This window comes from Hyperolius riggenbachi, chromosome 7, assembly GCF_040937935.1.
Source record: "Hyperolius riggenbachi isolate aHypRig1 chromosome 7, aHypRig1.pri, whole genome shotgun sequence".
Classification (NCBI taxonomy): Eukaryota; Metazoa; Chordata; class Amphibia; order Anura; family Hyperoliidae; genus Hyperolius; species Hyperolius riggenbachi.
In genome coordinates, this window is record NC_090652.1 from 27,688,483 (window position 1) to 27,708,443 (window position 19,961).

The 19,961-nt window shown below is 46.0% G+C and overlaps 1 protein-coding gene and 1 long non-coding RNA gene across 2 annotated transcripts in view; one reads left to right on the forward strand and one right to left on the reverse strand.

Annotated features, from left to right (window-relative positions):
- Positions 1 to 9,888, reverse strand: part of LOC137524196 (uncharacterized) — a 51,550-nt gene extending 41,662 nt beyond the window's left edge. The window contains exon 1 of the long non-coding RNA XR_011022643.1: positions 9,688 to 9,888. This is a non-coding gene — a long non-coding RNA (uncharacterized lncRNA). The remainder of the gene's footprint in view (positions 1 to 9,687) is intronic.
- DOC2A (double C2 domain alpha) overlaps positions 1 to 18,709 on the forward strand; it is a 142,385-nt gene extending 123,676 nt beyond the window's left edge. The window contains exons 9-11 of the mRNA XM_068243785.1: positions 7,364 to 7,445; positions 9,753 to 9,849; positions 15,829 to 18,709. Coding sequence (XP_068099886.1) covers positions 7,364 to 7,445; positions 9,753 to 9,849; positions 15,829 to 15,965 — 316 coding nt within the window. The 3' untranslated portion in view covers positions 15,966 to 18,709. The remainder of the gene's footprint in view (positions 1 to 7,363; positions 7,446 to 9,752; positions 9,850 to 15,828) is intronic.
- Positions 18,710 to 19,961: the final 1,252 nt, after the last annotated feature.

Sequence of the window (19,961 nt, forward strand, 5' to 3'; positions counted from 1 at the left end):
CTGGTGCTGAGATACCTGATCGATGTTCATGCCTGTGGCTCTGCCTATGCCACAGTATCAGCCACCCGGACTCATTTGATCGAGTGCCCCTCCTACAACCCACTTGACATCAGTAGACTTGGCGGCCGATCGACCATCAGATTCGATAATCTGATGAAATTTGGTGCCACCAAGAGCATGTCCCATCGACAATTCAACCAATTTCGTGCTGAAATTGATTGCATGAATTGATTGGACATGCTGTAAAATCTCAGGCTGACACGCTTGATCGAGTGTGCGGCGGTAACGGAATGCGATAATCACGAATGAGATGGAAACATGGACACCCGATACCCGCGCACGAATACTTTGCCTGCCCCCTTGTCCACCGCTGCATCCACACTTTTCATCCTCATTCGCGCCCCATGTGGTTCCCGGGGTATTGCCCGTGGGGCGTCTGTAAAATGTTCTGTCAGTACCTTACATTTTTTGAGCTTTGTCAGTAAAAATGATTTTCCAAGGTTGGCAAGGGGCAGGTTACCTTTACCCCAGGGCCTCATTAACCACTTGAGGACTGCAGGGCCAAACCCCCCTAGTGACCAGGCCATTTTTAGCCAAAATTGGCCACTGCAGCTTTAAGGCCAAGCTGCAGGGCCGCACAACTCAGCACACAAGTGATCCCCCCCCCTTTTCTCCCCACCAACAGAGCTCTCTGTTGGTGGGGTCTGATCGCTCCCCCCATGTTTATTTTTTTTTTATAAATATTTGTGTTGTCACTTTTTTTTAAAAAAACCCTCTTTCTTTAAATCCCTTCCCTCCCTCGCTCCCTCCCTCCCCACAGCCGGCCAATTACGGCGATCGGCTGTCATAGGCTTCTGCCTATGAGAGTCGATCGCTCTCTTGTCCCCCATGGGGACAGCCGTGTCACACGGCTGTCCCCAGTGCAGCGCTGCTGCTGATCGCAGCGCTGCACAGAGTAAATAGACGGCGATCACGCCGTCTAACAGTCTCCCGAGCAGCAACAGCCGCTCGGAGACTGAAGGCGGGGCGGAGCTCCGCCCTCCGAGCATGAGATGCGCGCGCACCATGCGCGCGATCTCATGCAAAACAGAGCCCCAGGACTTTACGCCAATTGGCGTTAGGCGGTCCTGGGGCTGCCGCTGCGGCCACGCCCACTGGCGTGACGCGGACGGCAGAAGGTTAAAGAGGACCTGAACTCTGGCACAGGACACAAGGAAAACTGAGGAATACACCCTGTATGTATTTAGAGAGTTCAGCCTGTCTGATTCCCCCTCATCTGTGACTAATCACAAGTTGTAATTTGATCTCTCCCCTGTGTCACCTGACTGCCACGGCAGATAAGCTCATTTGAAAGCACGGGATAATAGTAAAATGTCTGCTTCCATAAAAGCAGGAAGTAGAGACACTGCAGATTTACTGCAGGATTTGTATCAGTTGTAACAAAGAAATGTTTTTATTTAAAGATTATTATGCTGCTGCTTATCTTTCAGAGCAGAGAGGAAATTCCGAGTTCAGGTCTGCTTTAAAACTTCAACCGGCCCTGAATAAAGCATAACAAAATCGATGCTTATAAAAAAAACCCATTATTTTGAATTCCTCAGGCATAACCTTCACTGCCGTCCCGTGTCACATTTATCATTGCCCTCTCCTCTCTGTGCGCGACACTCATTAGCGCCCCCTCACCTCTCTCTGTGACATGTATAATCCCTCTACCTGCTGAATTCTAATGCCTTGATCTGCGTACGCTGGAAATATCGGCGTCCCTTCATCGTATGGGCCACAGGCTGTCATGGCTGCTGAGTTGGCACAGCTCCAGACCTGCCAGGTTTATATTAAACACACACCGAGCTGAACTATTATCCTGAGAGCCATTAATAAGGGCCCGCGGCAGGCAGGTTTATCAGGGTCGATATCAATACCTAGACATGAATATGGATACGCTGAGGGGGCGACTCGTGTCCCGCCCCCTCCTCCTCCTCCCGGCCCGAGGTCAGAAAACGGCGCCTTATTCTGGAGATCGCTCGGATCGATGCTAAGTGGGTTATTATTTATTTCACGCGGTGTTGCATGTAAATCCGCTCGCAAGACAGCCACATAAATGCACAGATCGATGGCAGGCCGTGTGAGATGAATTACCGGCCCAAGGACTTCTCTTTCAATCCAGCCACACCTCTGAGTCAGGTGACCGCAGATAGGCAAAGCACGTCACCACATTCTGGAGCGCAGAGAAATGGTTTACAATAAGAGGGAAGGGACGGAATGCTTCCGAATATTTTACACATACATTTTATATCTACCGTGTATTGAGAGGTTTACCTGCACCTGGTGGCATACATATGAAATTGGGGCTGGTAGACTTGGGCGCAGGATACAGCCGGTATAAGGCTTATCCTGCTTCTGCACAAGTCCTGGCCGTATTAATTACTATTCCCCCTCTAGGCCACCATGGATTGTGGGGGAATGAAATAATTCAGCTTCCAGCGATTGCTGGAGGCCGAATTATTATGTTTTAAAAGCAACTTCGGCTCCGTCTTCTGAACGTAATGATGTAACACAGAGGCATAAGAAAGCAGTGTTTACGCCATGATGTGGACAAACGAGACTTTGCATCATGGGTGTGCAGAAACTGTGTGATGCTAATAGTATACCATAACCACAAAGCAGCAAACATACCCATCTATGACCATTAAATAATAAATGCAGTAACAGTTACCCCGGACACCAGAAACTAAATGCAATGGGCAACATGTCAGCACAAAATAAACGCAATGCGGGCAACATGTCAGTACAAAATAAACGCAATGCGGGCAAACATGTCAGTACAAAATAAACGCAATGCGGGCAACCATGTCAGTACAAAATAAACGCAATGCGGGCAACATGTCAGTACAAAATAATCGCAATGCGGGCAAACATTTCACCAGAAAATTACTGCAATGCGGGCAAACATTTCACCAGAAAAGAAACGCAATGCGGGCAAACATTTCCCCAGAAAAGAAACGCAATGCGGGCAAACATTTCACCAGAAAAGAAACGCAATGCAGGCAAACATTTCCCCAGAAAAGAAACGCAATGCGGGCAAACATTTCCCCAGAAAAGAAACGCAATGCGGGCAAACATTTCACCAGAAAAGAAACGCAATGCGGGCAAACATTTCCCCAGAAAAGAAACGCAATGCGGGCAAACATTTCCCCAGAAAAGAAACACAATGCGGGCAAACATTTCCCCAGAAAAGAAACACAATGCGGGCAAACATTTCCCCAGAAAAGAAACGCAATGCAGGCAAACATTTCCCCAGAAAAGAAACGCAATGCGGGCAAACATTTCCCCAGAAAAGAAACAATGCGGGCAAACATTTCACCAGAAAAGAAACAATGCGGGCAAACATTTCACCAGAAAAGAAACAATGCGGGCAAACATTTCACCAGAAAAGAAACGCAATGCGGGCAAACATTTCACCAGAAAAGAAACGCAATGCGGGCAAACATTTCCCCAAAAAAGAAACAATGCGGGCAAACATTTCACCTGAAAAAGAAACAATGCGGGCAAACATTTCCCTAGAAAAGAAACGCAATGCGGGCAAACATTTCCCCAAAAAAGAAACAATGCGGGCAAACATTTTACCTGAAAAAGAAACAATGCGGGCAAACATTTCACCTGGAAAAGAAACAATGCGGGCAAACATTTCCCCAGAAAAGAAACAATGCGGGCAAACATTTCCCCAGAAAAGAAACAATGCGGGCAAACATTTCCCCAGAAAAGAAACAATGCAGGCAAACATTTCACCTGAAAAAGAAACAATGCGGGCAAACATTTACCTGAAAAAGAAACAATGCGGGCAAACATTTACCTGAAAAAGAAAGCATTTACTCACCTGGCAGAAGTCTCCGGCCTCTGGCGCGCTGCTCCCGGGACCTCCTTCCTCCTGAAGTCTCCCGCGCTGACAGCCTGGCAGAGCAGGGCTACGGCAAGATGGCGCCTGAAGCCCTGTACTGGAGACACAATAGTCTCCAGTACAGGGCTTCGGCAGCCATCTTGCCGTAGCCCTGCTCGCCTGCCGGTGTCGGAACAGACACCGGAAGAGGAGGCTGGAGCGGGGCTGCGGACAATGAACTGGCACGGCGTCTATAGACGCCGCTGCCAGTTCATAAGCATAGAGTGGCCAGAGTCCCGAGGCCGGGACGTCCCGCTGCTAAAAAGCGGGACGTTTCCCGGGACCTCATGCAGCCTGGGACAGCGGACCCCGAATCCGGGACGTGTCCCGGGCAATCCGGGACGTCTGGTCACTCTACCATTGACCTAAATTTTTTACGCCACTGCTGTGTCGCCATGGAAGTCTGACAGTAACGTGCTGTTGACTTTGCGGCGGCTTGGCGACTGATCGGGCACCTCCGGCTGTAAGTGTGCTTGGCTCCATTGAATGCATTGCCGTTGTGTTACCCTGTGGTAAGACTGAGTAATGCAACATGAAATTCCAATGCAAGAGTAAAGGGAGCCTCAGGGCTTGTTCACACTATGAGCGATTGTGGGTTTTTGTAAGTGCTGGCGATTTTAGAAATCGCCCCAAAAGCGATTGTGCAATGATTCCCTATGACAGTGTTCACATGTGCGCAAACGTGTTACCTGTACCATTTTCTGAGCGTTTTGGCTCAATGGAAAGTATAGGGAAATGGCAAAGCGCTTAAAAAAACGCTTTGTATAGTGATTTCCCCAGCGCTTCTATGAATAAATACATTGTATTTATTCACTTCCGGGTGAAAGAGTTCACTTCCTGACTGACGTCACGAAGTGGAAAAATAACATTGCTGAGCAAAAGCACTTTTCTACGCGCAAAAAGTAGGGAAAAGCTCTTTAACCACTTCTGTACCACGTGGTTTTTTGCTGATCGGTGCTGCGTGGGCTCTCCAGCCCGCAGCACAGATCAGATAGCAGCCAGGGCGATCAGACTTACCCCCTTTTTTCCCCACTAGGGGGATGTCCTGCTGGGGGGTCTGATCGCCGCCGGCTGCTTGCGCTTGCGGGGGGGGCTCTTCAAAGCCCCCCTCCGCAGCGCTTCCTGGCCTCCTTCCCCTTCCCTCCCTCTCCCTCCCTGTGTGAGCGGCGCAGGACGGATTTCCGTCCAGCGCCTGATGGGATAGGCGTTAGCCTATCAGATGCCGGCAATCCCCGGCCAATTAGAGGCCGGGGATCGCCGATCTCCTCTACAGCAGCGCCGTATATATGTAAACACCGGGGAAGATCTTCCCCGCGTGTTTACATTTACCCTGCGAGCCGCGATCGGCGGCTCGCAGGGTGTTCACGGAGACACCCTCCGTGAACTGACATGGAACGTTTCCATGGAATCCACTTCAGGATTCAGGGGCGTACTTATGCGTACGCAGAATCCTGAAGTGGGTAAAAAACTCTGGATAAATCGCTCAGTGCTTGCGATAGCGCTGGCGATTTATACTGTGAACAAGGCCACAGTGTTAGTAAAATATCACCCCTTATTGCCCTGGCGCCCTTTATTGCAGGTACGTGGTAAAGCACTGTCTTTCTCATAAGCCCAGTGTAAATTCCAGCATTGTGTTTGTGGGTCTGTGAGAATATCCCGCAGACAGTGGCGTATTAGTCAGTCCGCTGGAGCGTAGTGTGTGCCAGTGCGCAGGTGTACGCTCTGTCCCCCCGGGGAACAAGGTGACGCATTTTTAGCTGATGAGTTCCCCAGGGCCCGGAGTGACAGATGTGCGGTAGACTGAGGAAGAGGAGCTGTCTGCAGGGTAGGGAGTCTGTTGGAATACATTATAACACGCTTTATGGCACAGAACAATGCGATTGGCTGCTTGCAGGCTATGACAGCTTCATTTACTCACTCTGCTTCTCCAAAGCCTCACACACTTTGTGGCGTGAGAATTTTTAACCCACAGAAAGACCTGATACACTTCTGAGCCGGGGGAACGGTCCAATCAGATAAAGGACTCGGACCCACTAGGGCGATTTTGGCAGCGTTTTTGGACCGCCGACAATTCCAAAAATCACTTTGCCAATGAATTTAAATGCTGGGGTTAATCGCAGGACATGTAGCGCTCAACAATGCATATAGAAGTGCTGCAAAAGTGAAGTTAATTTTGGTATACTTATCGAGTGTCTTTGTCCGGCTTATGCCCATAGCCCCTCCCCCTAGCAGAGAGGCACTTCTCTGATTGGTCCTAGAGAAGCACCATTGACTATTAGGGGGCGGGGCTATGAACGGAAGTTAGACACATTGGGACTTTATTATACATAAAGTAATAAGTATAATAAGGTTTATTTAAAAAAAAAATGCTAATCAGAAGCGCTGTTAAATTTACTGTAAATCACTTCAAATCAGAGGAAACCACAAATGCTGTAGGAATCGCTGCACACAGCAATTGTGCGATTTAAAAGCGTTCCAGCCCTAAGGCCTTGCTCCCATTGCGTTCCACTCTTGTGGCCGTTTTTTGATGCAATTTTTGTTTCCGATTCCCCCCGATTACCTGCGCGCTGCTTTTTGTGTGAAAGCGCTTTTCTAAGCGGTTTTACTGAGCGATTGTGTTTTTTCACTTCCTGACGTCAGAAATTCATGCTAAATTGCCACTATTACTAGGATTTGAGAAGGTTCTTATTATCATGCAGAACTGTTCTCCCTGCTGGTTAGAACAGATTAAGAAGAAAAAACTGTCGGTAATACATTGATAAATCTCCCCCTCTGTATTTATTCTTAAAAACGTGAACGCAATCGCAGCACAAAGCAATTTTGTGAGCGTTTGCGTTTTTCCTATACCTTCCATTACAATGTATAAAAAAAAAACCTGCAAAACGCCCTAGGTGTGAACAAGCCCTTAGTCAGTGTTTGCCCATTGTAAAGTCTTTCCTCTCCCTGATTTACACTCTGACATTTATCACATGGCGACATCTTTACTGCTGGCAGGTGATGTCAGTGGAAGGAGATGATGCATTTTTAGCAGTTGGAAACATCTGTTATTTCCCACAATGCAACAAGGCTCCCACATTGTGATGTTAGAACCATGGTCCCCACATCACACTGTAAGAGGGGTTTCACCACAATATCGGCTACACAGAGCCCCCTAATGGGACTCTGGGGAAGGGGGCATCAGCTACTGATTGGGATGAAGTTCAATTCTTGGTTACGGTTTCTCTTTAAAACAGTTCAGGAGAGATCATCACGAGGAGAGAGGTCATTCATTTTTATAAATAAACCTCTCATCTCTCTGTAATCTCATGAATAAGGTTTACTCCTGGTTAAGGTGAAAATGTAGTAATGTGAGATGCATCGTGAGATAAGCTTTGCGAATCAGCCTCATAGTTTGAGCCAAGCCTCACCTTCTAGGTCTCCTCCCCGCAGGTACCTGAAGCCGGATGTGGAGAAGAAGTCCAAACACAAAACTGCCGTGAAGAAGAAAACCCTGAACCCCGAATTTAATGAGGTAACACTGCAAAACTCCTTGTCGGGGCCAGTCAGTCCAAAAGTCATGTATGCTATTTAAGGTTAGCCTTAAGGTTAGCCCTGATTGCCCAGGCACAAGTACGGCTGCACCTGCACAGTAGCCACTCAAGAACGAGCAGCTTCGTGCTAATGCACAGGCGCAGGTATACTTCTGCATGCACAGTATGGTCGCGCCTGTACCCAGGGCCGGATTTAGGTTAAAAAGCCATGGCCTAGGGCACCACAGGAGGAAGGGCACCAAAGCAGCAAGCTAAACTGGTGCAGCATTTGCAAGCTTGCAAATGCTGCAATGCAGGGAGGTCAGGCGAGCACCTGACTGTGGTACTCTGCTGCCAGCCACCTGTGCAATGGCCACCTTGCTCTCTGTGCACGTTTGCATTGTGGCCGGCAGCTACGGACTTGGGCATCATTGGAGATGGAGAGGAAGAGGAAGCTTCTGCACTGTAGAAGAGTGGGGAAATGAGTGACACTGATGGCTGCTGCGGTGTGAAGGCGAGTTGGCTACCTATACTGAAAGGTGGGGGGTGGGGAAAGGGGGGATTAAGGGAGTCATCTGGCTACCTACACTGAAGGGAAGGGGGGAGGGGTCATCTGGCTACATATACTAGAGGGAAGGGGGGAGGGGTCATCTGGCTACCTACACTGGAGGGAAGGGGGGGGAGGGGTCATCTGGCTACATATACTAGGGGGGAGGGGTCATCTGGCTAACTATACTGGAGGAAAAGGGGGAGGAATCATCTGGTTACCTATACCTGGAGGGTCATCAGGCTACCTATACTAGAGGGAAGAGGGGAGGAGTCATCTTGCTACCTATACTGAAGCGGGGCGGCTGGTGACAGTGGCCTAGGGCGGTAAAAAGTACAAATCCGGCCCTGCCTATACCCAGAGGGGAGCTCAGCTGTGAAAAGGAAGAGGAAGAACTGGTGGGGTCGAGGAGGACATAGTAAGCCTTGGGACTATTCAGAGCCTTCCTTCTACACAAATAACCATTAAACTTGTATATTTTTGGTTAAAAAGCAAACATTTTGTTACATGGGGCTTCCTCCAGCCCCCGGCAGCCGTCCTGTGCCCTCGCCGCAGTGGTGACCCGGGGTTCCCTCCGGTACAAAATGCCTCCTGTGATTCAGCGTGGGACTCAAGGAGTCGCGCTGACGTCATCCGGACTGTACTGCGCAGGTGCAGTACTTCTGCGCCTGCACAGTCCAGTCCAGATGCACAGCACAGTCCAGATGACGTCAGTACGACATGAGCCGCACACTGAAGCACAAGTAAATGCCAACCTGGCGAGGTTGGCATCTGCACCGGAGGGGACCAGGAGCCACCGGAGCTGCGGGGAGGGCACAGGATGGCTGTCAGGGGCAGGAGGAAGCCCCAGGTAAGTAGATTTTTGCTTTTAATCATCCTGGACCCTCCCTTTAAGAAGCCTCAGGTGGGATGGGACACCTGCTGGCACATGGTATCTCCTGGGGACATGAGATGTTGCAGACTTAAAGGGAACCTGTACTGAGTAAAATTATTTAAAATAAACACATGAGGTAACTTAAAATGAACATTAAATAGTTACCTTGCCATCAGTTCCTCTCAGAAGCTCACCATTTTCTTCTTACAGTGATCCCTTCCAGCTCTGACAACATTTTGTCAGAACTGAAATATATTAGTTGCTGTCAGTTATATATCAGTTGCTGTCAGTTATAGCTGAGTGGACAACTGATGTGGCCGGTAATGTCTAGGTTTCCCTATGGCTCAAGTGGGCAATGTTACAGTTTAACAGTGTGCTGACCAGAAAGCTGTTATGGGGTATTGGCCATTTTCAAAATGGAGGACGGAGAATTCCCTTGATCACAGTGGATGAACAGGACACGGGAGAGGAGAAAGAGATTGAGGAGTATACTACACGGGAGGTACATATGGCCTGTGTATGTTTATTTTGACTTTTAATTTTCAGTTCAGGTTTTCTTTAAGGCTAGTACTAATATGCAAGTGTTCTTGACCCGAGAATCTATCATTAGTCAGGTGCTGGATTGCTAAGAGACATTCGGCTGCCGAGTCCATTGTTCCCCTCCCTAACCCGTTTTGAGATACCCCTCCATCATGCACCGACTCTCAGTAACCTCATCAGAGCACCAAATCTCAGTGACTCTCTGCAGAGCATCAAATCTCAGTGACTCTGCAGAGCATCAAATCTCAGTGATCTCTGTACAGCACCAAATCTTAGTGACTACCTTATATGTCGTCACGGATCCTATTAACTGGTCAGTCATGTTGTCTTGTCTCTCTCACTGGCCAGGAATTCTTCTATAAAATCAGTCTGGCGGATCTTCAGAAGAGGAACCTGGAGGTGACGGTGTGGGACTATGACCTCGGAAAGTCCAACGACTTCATAGGTGAGAAATGCTTCCGAAACGACCTGTGACAGAAGGCAATGTCTTCTGTGGGAACAAAAATGCCTTCAATGGAAACTGCCGCCTTCTGACCACTGTCAGCAGAGGGAGTCAAAGAGAGACAAATAATTCTGACCCGAGTAGAAATGTAATACTAATGGAAAGGTCCGACAATTTTTGATTGGCCCAGTTTAAACCTACATTACATCTTATGCAGGTGAACATTTTTGGCATCTCATTGACAGTCTATACAGGCCAACACACTAGTTCTGGGTTGTTGAATTTCAGCTTTAAGCCTGGTATACACCTTCAACTTGACTGGCCAATCACCGACCAATCTTACCACCTCCGTTTAGTATGAGAACTTGCCTACACAATCTGCTCATAGCATTCATTATCTGTTGGACCTCATACTACATGGAGGTGGTAGAATTGGCCAATCAAAATTGAAGGTGGGTACTATGCTTTAAAGAGACTCTGAAGTCTCTCAAAATACAGGTTTTTATTTAAAAAATCTCTTTAATATCAATGCCCTAACTAAAACGCCGCATCTCCGCTGCTGAACACTAACTAAATCCCCCCAAACTCTCCCAGGGAGGCAGAGCTTTGGGCTGTAGCTCTGCCTCCATGCGCGTCAATCTGCCGGCGGATCTCCGCCTCTCCCCACCCCTCTCAGTGAAAGAAGACTGAGAGGGGCGGGGAGAGGCAGCGTCCCGTGCTGATGGACGCGTGTAGAGGCAAAGCTACAGCCCAAAGCTCTGCCTCTTCACAGAAGCGCTCCCTGCAATGTGCCCCGGGGAGTTTGGGGTGATGTAGTTAGTGTTCAGCAGCGGGGATGCGGCATTTCAGTTAGTGCATTGATATTAAAGAGATTTTTTAAATAGAAATCTGTATTTTGAGAGATTTCAGTCTCTCTTTAAGCTTGGCACACACTTTCAATTATGATTTGCCAACCATTCTTATCCCAGCCAGGTCAACATCTGCAAGGAGTTTGTATGTTCTCCCCGTGTCTGCGTGGGTTTCCTCCGGGCACTCAGGTTTCCTCCCACACCCCCAAAACATACAGATAAGTTCATTGGCATCCCCCTAAAATTGTCTCTAGACTACGATACATACATTACACAATACAGACATAGTACTATAGTAGGGTTTAGACTGTGAGCTCCTCAGAGGGACAGTTAGTGACAAGACAATATACTCTGTACAGCGCTGTGGAAGATGTCAGCGCTATATAAATACTAAATAATAATAATAATTGTTTAGGTAAACTCTCACTACATAGAGGTGGTAAAATGATGCCTGGAGCACACTGTCCTGGTACCTCATTCTCTGCCCTGAGAATACAAATGTTCCCATTAAAGAGACACTGATATAATTGTGATATAATGAATTGGTTGTGTAATACGGATAATTACTAGAACATTAGTAGCAAAGAAAATATTCTCATATTTTTATTTTCAGTTATATAGTTTTTTTTTTTATAACATTGCATTATTCTCTAATATTTGCAGTTTACACACTACTCAGCATTCTAAGTGATTTTACAGCGCAGGCCAGTGAACTATTGACCTGTCCTCTGCAGGAAAACAAACAATACAGTGCCAGACACTTGAGATAATAAGCTTCAGAAGACAGAGCTCACTGCGACTTTTAGGGCTGGAACCCACTAGAGCGATTTTTTGAGCGTTTAGGAAGCGATTTCCCTAAACGCTTAGCTAATGTTAATGGATGGGCCAAATTCCACTTGGAGTGATTGCGATTAGCAAAATCTCTATCACAGGACATGCAGCATTTTTGAGCGTTAGCGCTTTACATTAGCGTTCCTGCAATGTAAAGTATATAAACGCTGGCGTAATCGCTCAAGAATCGCTATACAGAGCGATTTGCTAGCGTTCTTAACCTATTTTGGTTCCTGGACGTAGAAACTACGTCCAGGAACCATGCGCGCTACCGCGCACTCCCGCGGCCGATCGCGCACGCGCACTCCCGGCCGCGGATTCGGTAGCCAAGGAATCAATGTATCGGGCTATGGTGCCCGATCACTGATTCCTTTCCCCCGCTGAAAAAGCGACAGCTTCTCTCGGAAGCTGCGCCTTTTCTGGCCGTTCCCTCCCCGATGAGTCACTCTAAGCGTGAGTTACGCTTAGAGTGACGTCATGTAAACAAACTCATGGCCGCCATCTTGTGGCCAAAAAGTAAAACTACAACTAAAATTAAAAAAAAGTTAAACATAACACACAATTACGTTATAAAACTATACTTTACATCCCACCCTCCCAAAAATACCCAAATAAAATGTTTAATATAAAAAAAAAAAATAACAATAAAAAAAAACATGTAAATATTTACCTAAGGGTCTAAACTTTTTAAATATCAATGTAAAGATGAAATATTTCTATATTTTTTTTATTTTAAACTTGTTAATGGTGATGGATGCAAAACGGAAAAAAATGCACCTTTATTTCCAAATAAAATATTGTCGCCATACATTGTGATAGGGACATAATTTTAACGGTGTAATAACCGGGACATATGGGCAAATACAAAACGTGAGTTTTAATTATGGAGGCATGTATTATTTTAAAACTATAATGGCTGAAAACTGAGAAATAATGATTTTTTCCGTTTTTTTTCTTATTCTTCCTGTTAAAATGCATTTACAGTAAAGTGGCTCTTAGCAAAATGTACCCCCCAAAGAAAGCCTAATTGGTGGCGGAAAAAACAAGATATAGATCAGTTCATTGTGATAAAGTTATAGGCTAATGAATGGGAGGTGAACATTTCTCAAGTGAAAACGACGGAACCTGAATGGGTTAAATTACGGGACACTGTAAAAACAATTTAAATTAATTGAAAGGACCAATCCGAATTAAAACTGCTAATCGCAAATCGCTACACAATCGCTGGCAAAAAGCTGACACTTTTTAAATTCGCTACCAAAATCGCCAAAAAACGCTCATGAAATCGCTTGCACAACGCTCATTAAAAATGCAAGCGATTGCGATAGCGCTTTGTAGTGGGTTCCAGGCATTACTACGGATTAACAGCAGAGCAAAGAATAAACACATTATTACAGCCTGCAAATTAGCTACTGGTGGTGAGTACTGTCATTATTTTTCCTGTTGCTTTATAAAGGAAAAGTAGAGAATCCTATTCTAGACAGTTTCCATATTTACTGTGGTTATTTTGAAGCCAGTCGTGATGTAATATCCGCCCTTAGTCTCCTCTGCCTGATTTGCCCGCCCTTCACCATAGAAAGTGAATTGTTTCAGCCTGAGAAATTTTGGCCAATCAGAGAGGAACAGAGGTGTGGGAGGGGAAAACAGGAGGGAAAGGGGCTTCAGCCAATCAGGCTGCATTAGTTAAGTCTGAGGGGGAAGTAGGGAAGCAAAAAAAAAAAAGACAACCCAGCATGCCCTGCAACTTCTCTTTTGTGTACCAAATGTTGTGTGTACCAAATAAGAGTCATGTAAACTGGGGAATGATCAGTTATCAACAAGAAAAGTAATATTGATTTTAACTTTTGGATTGCCTGATTAGCATTCTTATTACTGGTTTACCAGATAAAAATAAAAATAAAGAATTGATTTTTGATTTTATGCCCGACAGTTACTCTTTAAATAGACAACCTTACAGACCACAATGCAGCTATCCAGCTTACGGGGAAATCACAGCACATGTGATTAGGCAAACCTGCCCAAGCGGCCACCCCCATAGGAGCTTCTGGACCCACCAGCAGTGAATGCAGCACTATTTGTGAAGTTAGATGCCATGTCATTCCTCCAGGCAACGTTCTGCACCCCACTGCAGACAGCTGGAGAGTGCTGGTATATAAACTGAGGGGAGCCCCCACACCTAGTGTTTCACTCTGCTCACTAAAGCAGCAGAGACAGCCACTCTATCCCAGGAAAAAAAAAATATATAAGTAGATAACTATTTGTTCTACTTACATAACAAATGTATTGTACTGTCCACATTGTCCAATCAGAATTAAAAACGCTAATCGCAAATCGCTACACAATTGCAGGCAAAAAAGCTTATACTTTTTAAAATTGCTACCAAAATCTCCAGAAAACGTTCATATTATCGCTTACAAAACGCTCATTAAAAACGCTAGCGGTTGCGATAGCGATTTGTAGTGGGTTCCAGGTCTGAAAGTGGTGGAGCTCAATGGTTCTTTTGCATAGATAACAGCACGAGTTTCTTCCTGTACTGGAAACAATATTAGACTTATGACTCTGCTCTTAATGTTTTATTTCTTAACTGTACTATATATCATACTTTTTTTTCTCGCTTCACTGTCTCTTTAAAGCGGAATATAACCCTGCATTTCAACTTTGCTCTAAAACATTATTTACAGTATATTATATGCAACCAGCATTTTTTTTTTTTTACTAGACCAGCATTGGAAGGGTTACACAGTGCATTAAAGTTCCTGGAGATTTCTGCAGAGGCATCCGAAGCTGAAATAGATACATTTTGTTTACATAAATGTATCTAAGTGTTGAATCTGACTCATCTCTCTGACTGAGAAGGAGCTGGAGGACAGCCAAAGAGTGTGTAACATTTCTCAATAGATACATATAACTAAATAGAATGTAACAATTTGAACTTCTGCATATCTCTCCACCGAACTTTAAACCTCTGTGTTTAACCCTTCCAATGCTGGTCTAGTAAAAAAAAATGCTGGTTGCATATAATATACTGTAAATAATGTTTTAGAGCAAAGTTGAAATGCAGGGTTATATTCCGCTTTAAGGGCATGGAGGCCCCAGAGACAGGCAACGAGTGAAAATCTCCCCAATGGGGCCAAAGACAGGAGTTAATACAAACTCCTTTTCTCAGGGGCATAACTATAAATCATGGGGCCCCATAGTAAAACTTTAATGGGGCCCCCAATTTTCACCCCTTTCCCTTGCTAAACACTTGAGAAGCTGACAGCCTAGGGGCCCATCTCACAAGGGTCAAAAAACAAGTGTGGCCATCAGGATCTTCTCACCCATAACAAGTGTAGCCAAAAAAACACCAGATCTGAAGGATGGACCCCTTTATCAGAGGGACTGAAGTAGTATTTGGGGCCCCCTTACAGCTCTAGGCCCCCCTGCAGTTGCAGGACCTGCTGCTCTGTAGTTACGCCCCTGCCTTTTCCACACTATCCAAAACTAAACGTTTCTCCTGGAGTTGGGCTTTCATGATTAGGCTGATCCACGAGTGGACAGCAGAGCAGATCTGATGTTTCTGCTGTGCCATCCAAGCAAGTTCTGACTACTCCGTTGAGTCCATCGTAACGGACATGTCATGGAAAGCATTGATATCTATGAGATGTCTGACTTCCATCCAAGGTCCAGAAAAAGTCGTACAGGAACCTTGTATTCCGCCACTGCAATGGAGACTATGGACAATGGATGAGTGGGATATGTCAGAACATGTCTAAACGGATCCAATGCTTAAGATAGGATCCATCCTCATGTACAGTCCTCCGTGTTGGTCGGTGCTTTGGAATGCAGCTATTCTAGCTCTAGTGTGAACCAGCCTTTATCGCTTATAAAGAGGTGTCTGATTTATGTATTGCTTGTACACTTTACACTCAAGGCCAAAAGTGAACCCAAGTCAAACTTCTGGTCAAAAAACACATACTTGCCTAGGAAGAGGGTAGCCTCTGGATACTGCAGTGGCTTCCCATGCCATCCTCGCTCCTGCTGGGTTATGGCCCCTCTGGAACATCCAGACCAAGCTCCTATTTTTGCACAAGTGTGGCTGTGCTGCACCCATGCGAGCACAGCCACGCTTGTGCAGTAGCATGGCCGCTCACAGTACTGCCACGCTTGTGCATGAAGGGGATTTTTTGGGGGGTCCGGTGGTCAGGAGGACAGTGTGGGATGCCACTACATGATCCAAAGGCTTTCCTATTTTTATCTATTTGCTTTTTGACCCGAGTTTTGCCTCTGGGACATTTTAACCCTTTTACATTTTCTTTTACAGGGGGCGTTACTCTTGGAGTAAATGCTAAAGGGGAGTGTCTAAAGCACTGGATGGAGTGTGTCTCTTCCACTAATCAGAGGGCAGAGCACTGGCACACGCTCACCAATGAGCTCCCAGGATCCACCTACACTGACTGAAGAATGACTATCCTCCAAGAGCCGAAGACCGCTAAGGATCAAGGATCGAGGAAAGGCAACACTCACTTGTGCACTCACATCACTCAATGCATTTCTGTCTATGAGGTGAACATTTCAGGGACTGGGCTCATCCAAGATGGCCAATGCCGGGAGCCTCCTGACTTTTGAGGGATGGGCATGTTCATCGTCGAGGCCGCGAGGAGATCCTATCTGCGTCTTCTCAAGGCTGTCTCAATTTTTGTCTCAGACAGAATAATCTCAGCCAGTAAAGGAGTTCCTCCTCAAGGTTGGGAATATCAGTCAAATTCTAAAACAAAAACGGTTTCAGGTCAACAAACATTGTGTCAGTCTTACAGAACATGGCTGCTGTATGGCCAACTCCGCACACAGACACACATTGTCCATGCAGCAGAAGATGGCTGCTCTGCAGCCAACCTAACACAGCAACACTCATTGCCCTTGTAACACGAAATAGCTGCTCTATGTCCAACTTAACAAATCAAAACACGTTTGTGTAGCACATTGACCATTGTTTCACATCAACGTAGGTTATCCATGCAGCAGAAGAAGGGTACTCTATAACCAACCAAATGCATCAACATACAATGTCCTTGCAACACAAAATGGCTGCTTTGTGTTCAGCTTAATACATAAACACACATTGTCCAAGCAATGACTGCTCTGTGAACATTCCAAACATGAAACACAAAATGGCTGACGTATGGCCAATCTAGCACAAGAACACATGTTGTTCATGCAGCACAAAATGGCTGCTCTATAACCAACCTAAAACATTAACAAGAACATTGTACATGCAACTGATAAATGGCTATGCTGTTGCCAAACAATTCACACAGATTATCATTGCAACAAAAGATAGTTTCTGTTTGCCCATTTGTGTGAAGAAATCGTAAATGCAGCAAAAGATGGTTGTCTCCACACATCAGTGCACACAGTCAATACAGAACAACATGGCTTAGCTCGGTCCAACCCAACACATCTATACTTATTGCCAGTGCTATACAAGATGGCTGCCCGAGGGCCACCTAGCACCGCCAACAGAAATTGCCAGAGCAGCAAAAGATGGCTGTACTGTGGCTTAACCACCATCAAAACACATCATGCAAAACAAGATGGCAACTCTATTGCCAACTCAACACCTCAATACACGTCATCAATCCAAAACCTTTGGCGTAGCTTTAGCTAACCCACCAGATCAATAAACCTTGTTGTCATTGGAAAGTAAATCGACCACTGCTTTACCCAGGGTCGGCGCTTCCACAGAGGCAAAGGGGGCAATTGCCCCAGAGCCTAAAGGGGCCCCCAAGGTCTGTGTTCCTCCCCTCCAGCTAGGGTGACCCGATGCATGCCTGCAGGTAACGAGGAAGAGAGGTGTGGTGGGGAGGAGTCCAGAGTGTAGAGCACGGTGCTGCTTACTGTGTCCACGCCCCTCCAGCTATGATGACCCCATACATGCCTGCAGGAAATGAGCAAGAGAGGCATTGTGGGTAGAAGTCCAGGGTGTAGAACAAGGTGTTGCCTCCTGTGTCCTGCCTGGATTAGGTAAGACCCCAATGTGTGTACACTCTGGATTTGTGAGGGAAAGGAGGAGGGGAATAATGGGGACCCCAACAATGCTTTTGGGGACATATGATGGCCACCTAATGATTTTTTTGTGGCTGGGAGTGTGGTTGGATGGGTCCTTGGAGTTGGCTCAGAGGCTACGGGGGGAAGTGCACTCCTGGGGGGCCCCCTAAGTTACTTTTGCCCCGGGGCCCACGTTGTAGCTAGAACCGGCGCTGGTTTTAACAGAAAGAATTGCCAGGCAATAGAAACCAGTTAATTACGAGATATCAGCTTCCCTTTTTTGCTATCTTGTGGAATAATCCTTTTGTTGGACTCAATGGGGACGACACTGAGTTCGTTTTATATTACTGTCAAAAGAGCTTAGACTTGCTTTAATGGCAACTCTAGAACAAAGTGGAGATTAAACTGCCTTCCACAGTATAGAAATACTCTGAAATCGTCTCGTCGGGACAAAGGCTTCGTCCGGAACAAAGCTAGGTAGCAATTATCGGCCTCCTGTCTCCAGTGCGTCTCATCGTAAGCCTAATATTATTCCCGTTCTAATGAAGCAAAGCTAATTTGCTAATCTCCGAGGCCCTGCCTTCCCCTTTGGTCCGGTTCTTATCACTTGCTCCGTGGAGCGTGCCCTATGGAGAAGATTATCCAGCTCTACTCTCTTCTCTAATTATCTGTGATTTGCATTAATAAATTGGATTTAACTAGGCCCTCTGCAGCCGGCTCCCGGCACAGCTCAGTGTGGCTGATCTGTAAGCGATCTGTCAGAATCCGTTGGAGCCTGTTCATCAGGACGACAGATGACGAGTTGAGGAGACAATGAAGCTACATTCAGAGATTAGCTTTTCCTCGGCCAAAAGGATTGTTCGTGACTATTTCGGGTTGGATTGCCATCCCCGGTGCAACAGAAAGCCACTTGAGAGTCTACGCTTACCAACGCCACCCTTCCCCCCCCCCCACAGCTTCCATACAGCAAAACACGTTGCTAGGATGGGGTGTACAGCTCGTCTGTAGGACGATTGTTCACAAACTGCCACCCTTCCAAAGGTCATTCCTTCCAGGGCACGGAATAGGTCATTTACAGCGCACCCAAACTGAAAATAAACGTATGAGATAATGAACTGTATGTGTAATACTAATGGTAAATAAAACATGGAATGGGGTCTCATATTTTTATTTTCAGTTTAAGGCTGCAGGCAATGATGATGGTACATTTCTGTTGACAAAATGGACCTCCTTACACTTCCCTACAGATAAAAAAGTAGAACCCTAATGCTGAGTCACACAAGAATACCAAACTTCATGTCCACCATCTCTAAGGCGGGTTCTGAGTATTTAAAGTCATCATGAATAGTGATTCTAGCTAAGTAAGTGCTCAGCTGGAAGATGCTGTAGAATGCACGCATCAATAGTCACAGCGATCCTCACTCTCCACACACCGCGGAGTTAAGCAACATTGTTATGGTGACGCAAAACTTGGGAGGAAATGTCCATGCTCCACCCTGCAGACGAGCTACACCACGTATACCTGACAATATACGCCAATTGTCGCTGTACCCACGTTACACACATAACTATGCACACACCTCACTCTGGGCTATGCACACATCTTACACACCCACTCTTTGCACGTTTTCCCTCTTGTTTTTTTTTTTTCTCACTGTTTTTGTGACTTCTTGTTTTGTATGTTTGGGGGGAGGGGGCAGGGATTGTGATCTGTTTTTGTATACGGGGGTGTGAGTCAGTGCTCAAGATACGCACGCAGGCACTGCATTTATGCAAAATCGTGTTTTTTGTAACTTTATTACTCTTTCGTTTCATGGTTTTTAACAAAGTGTCATTGGCGAGACGGAAGGAGCTAGAGCAAAGACTTTGAGGACTGCTGTGAACCTCCAGGGTTCAAAGGATTTAAGGGCGCTCGGTCAATAGGCTGTACAATTTTTGAAAATGAACAAAACGAGACTCCCGGAAACATTGCTAGGTTGGGTTGCGTCTTCTCTGAATGTATCCATTGTTCTGTTGGCTAAATAGATTGTTTTGGACAACAGAAGGGCTAGATCTTTTCAAGTTGACAGACTTGGGCCATTCTTAGTTATGAGCATTGTCAACGAATGTACAAGACAGACATTTTGGAGCAAACATTTTTACCTGTTGGCCACACCTAAGATGGAAATATGTAAATTTAAGTGGTACTAATTAGTGGCTGACAAAGATGTCAAAGTTATCCCAGAAGCCAATAAGATGTACCATTTAACTCTGTTTTCTTGGATATTTTGATGGGGAACACTCTCCTGCTGGTGGTCATCATAAATGGTCATCATTGGCCAGCTTGGGCTTCTTTTGCATGTAATGTTGTCTTGAGTATGTCACCCATAACAAGCTCGTCAGATATCTTTTCACCCAAAGCTCATTACG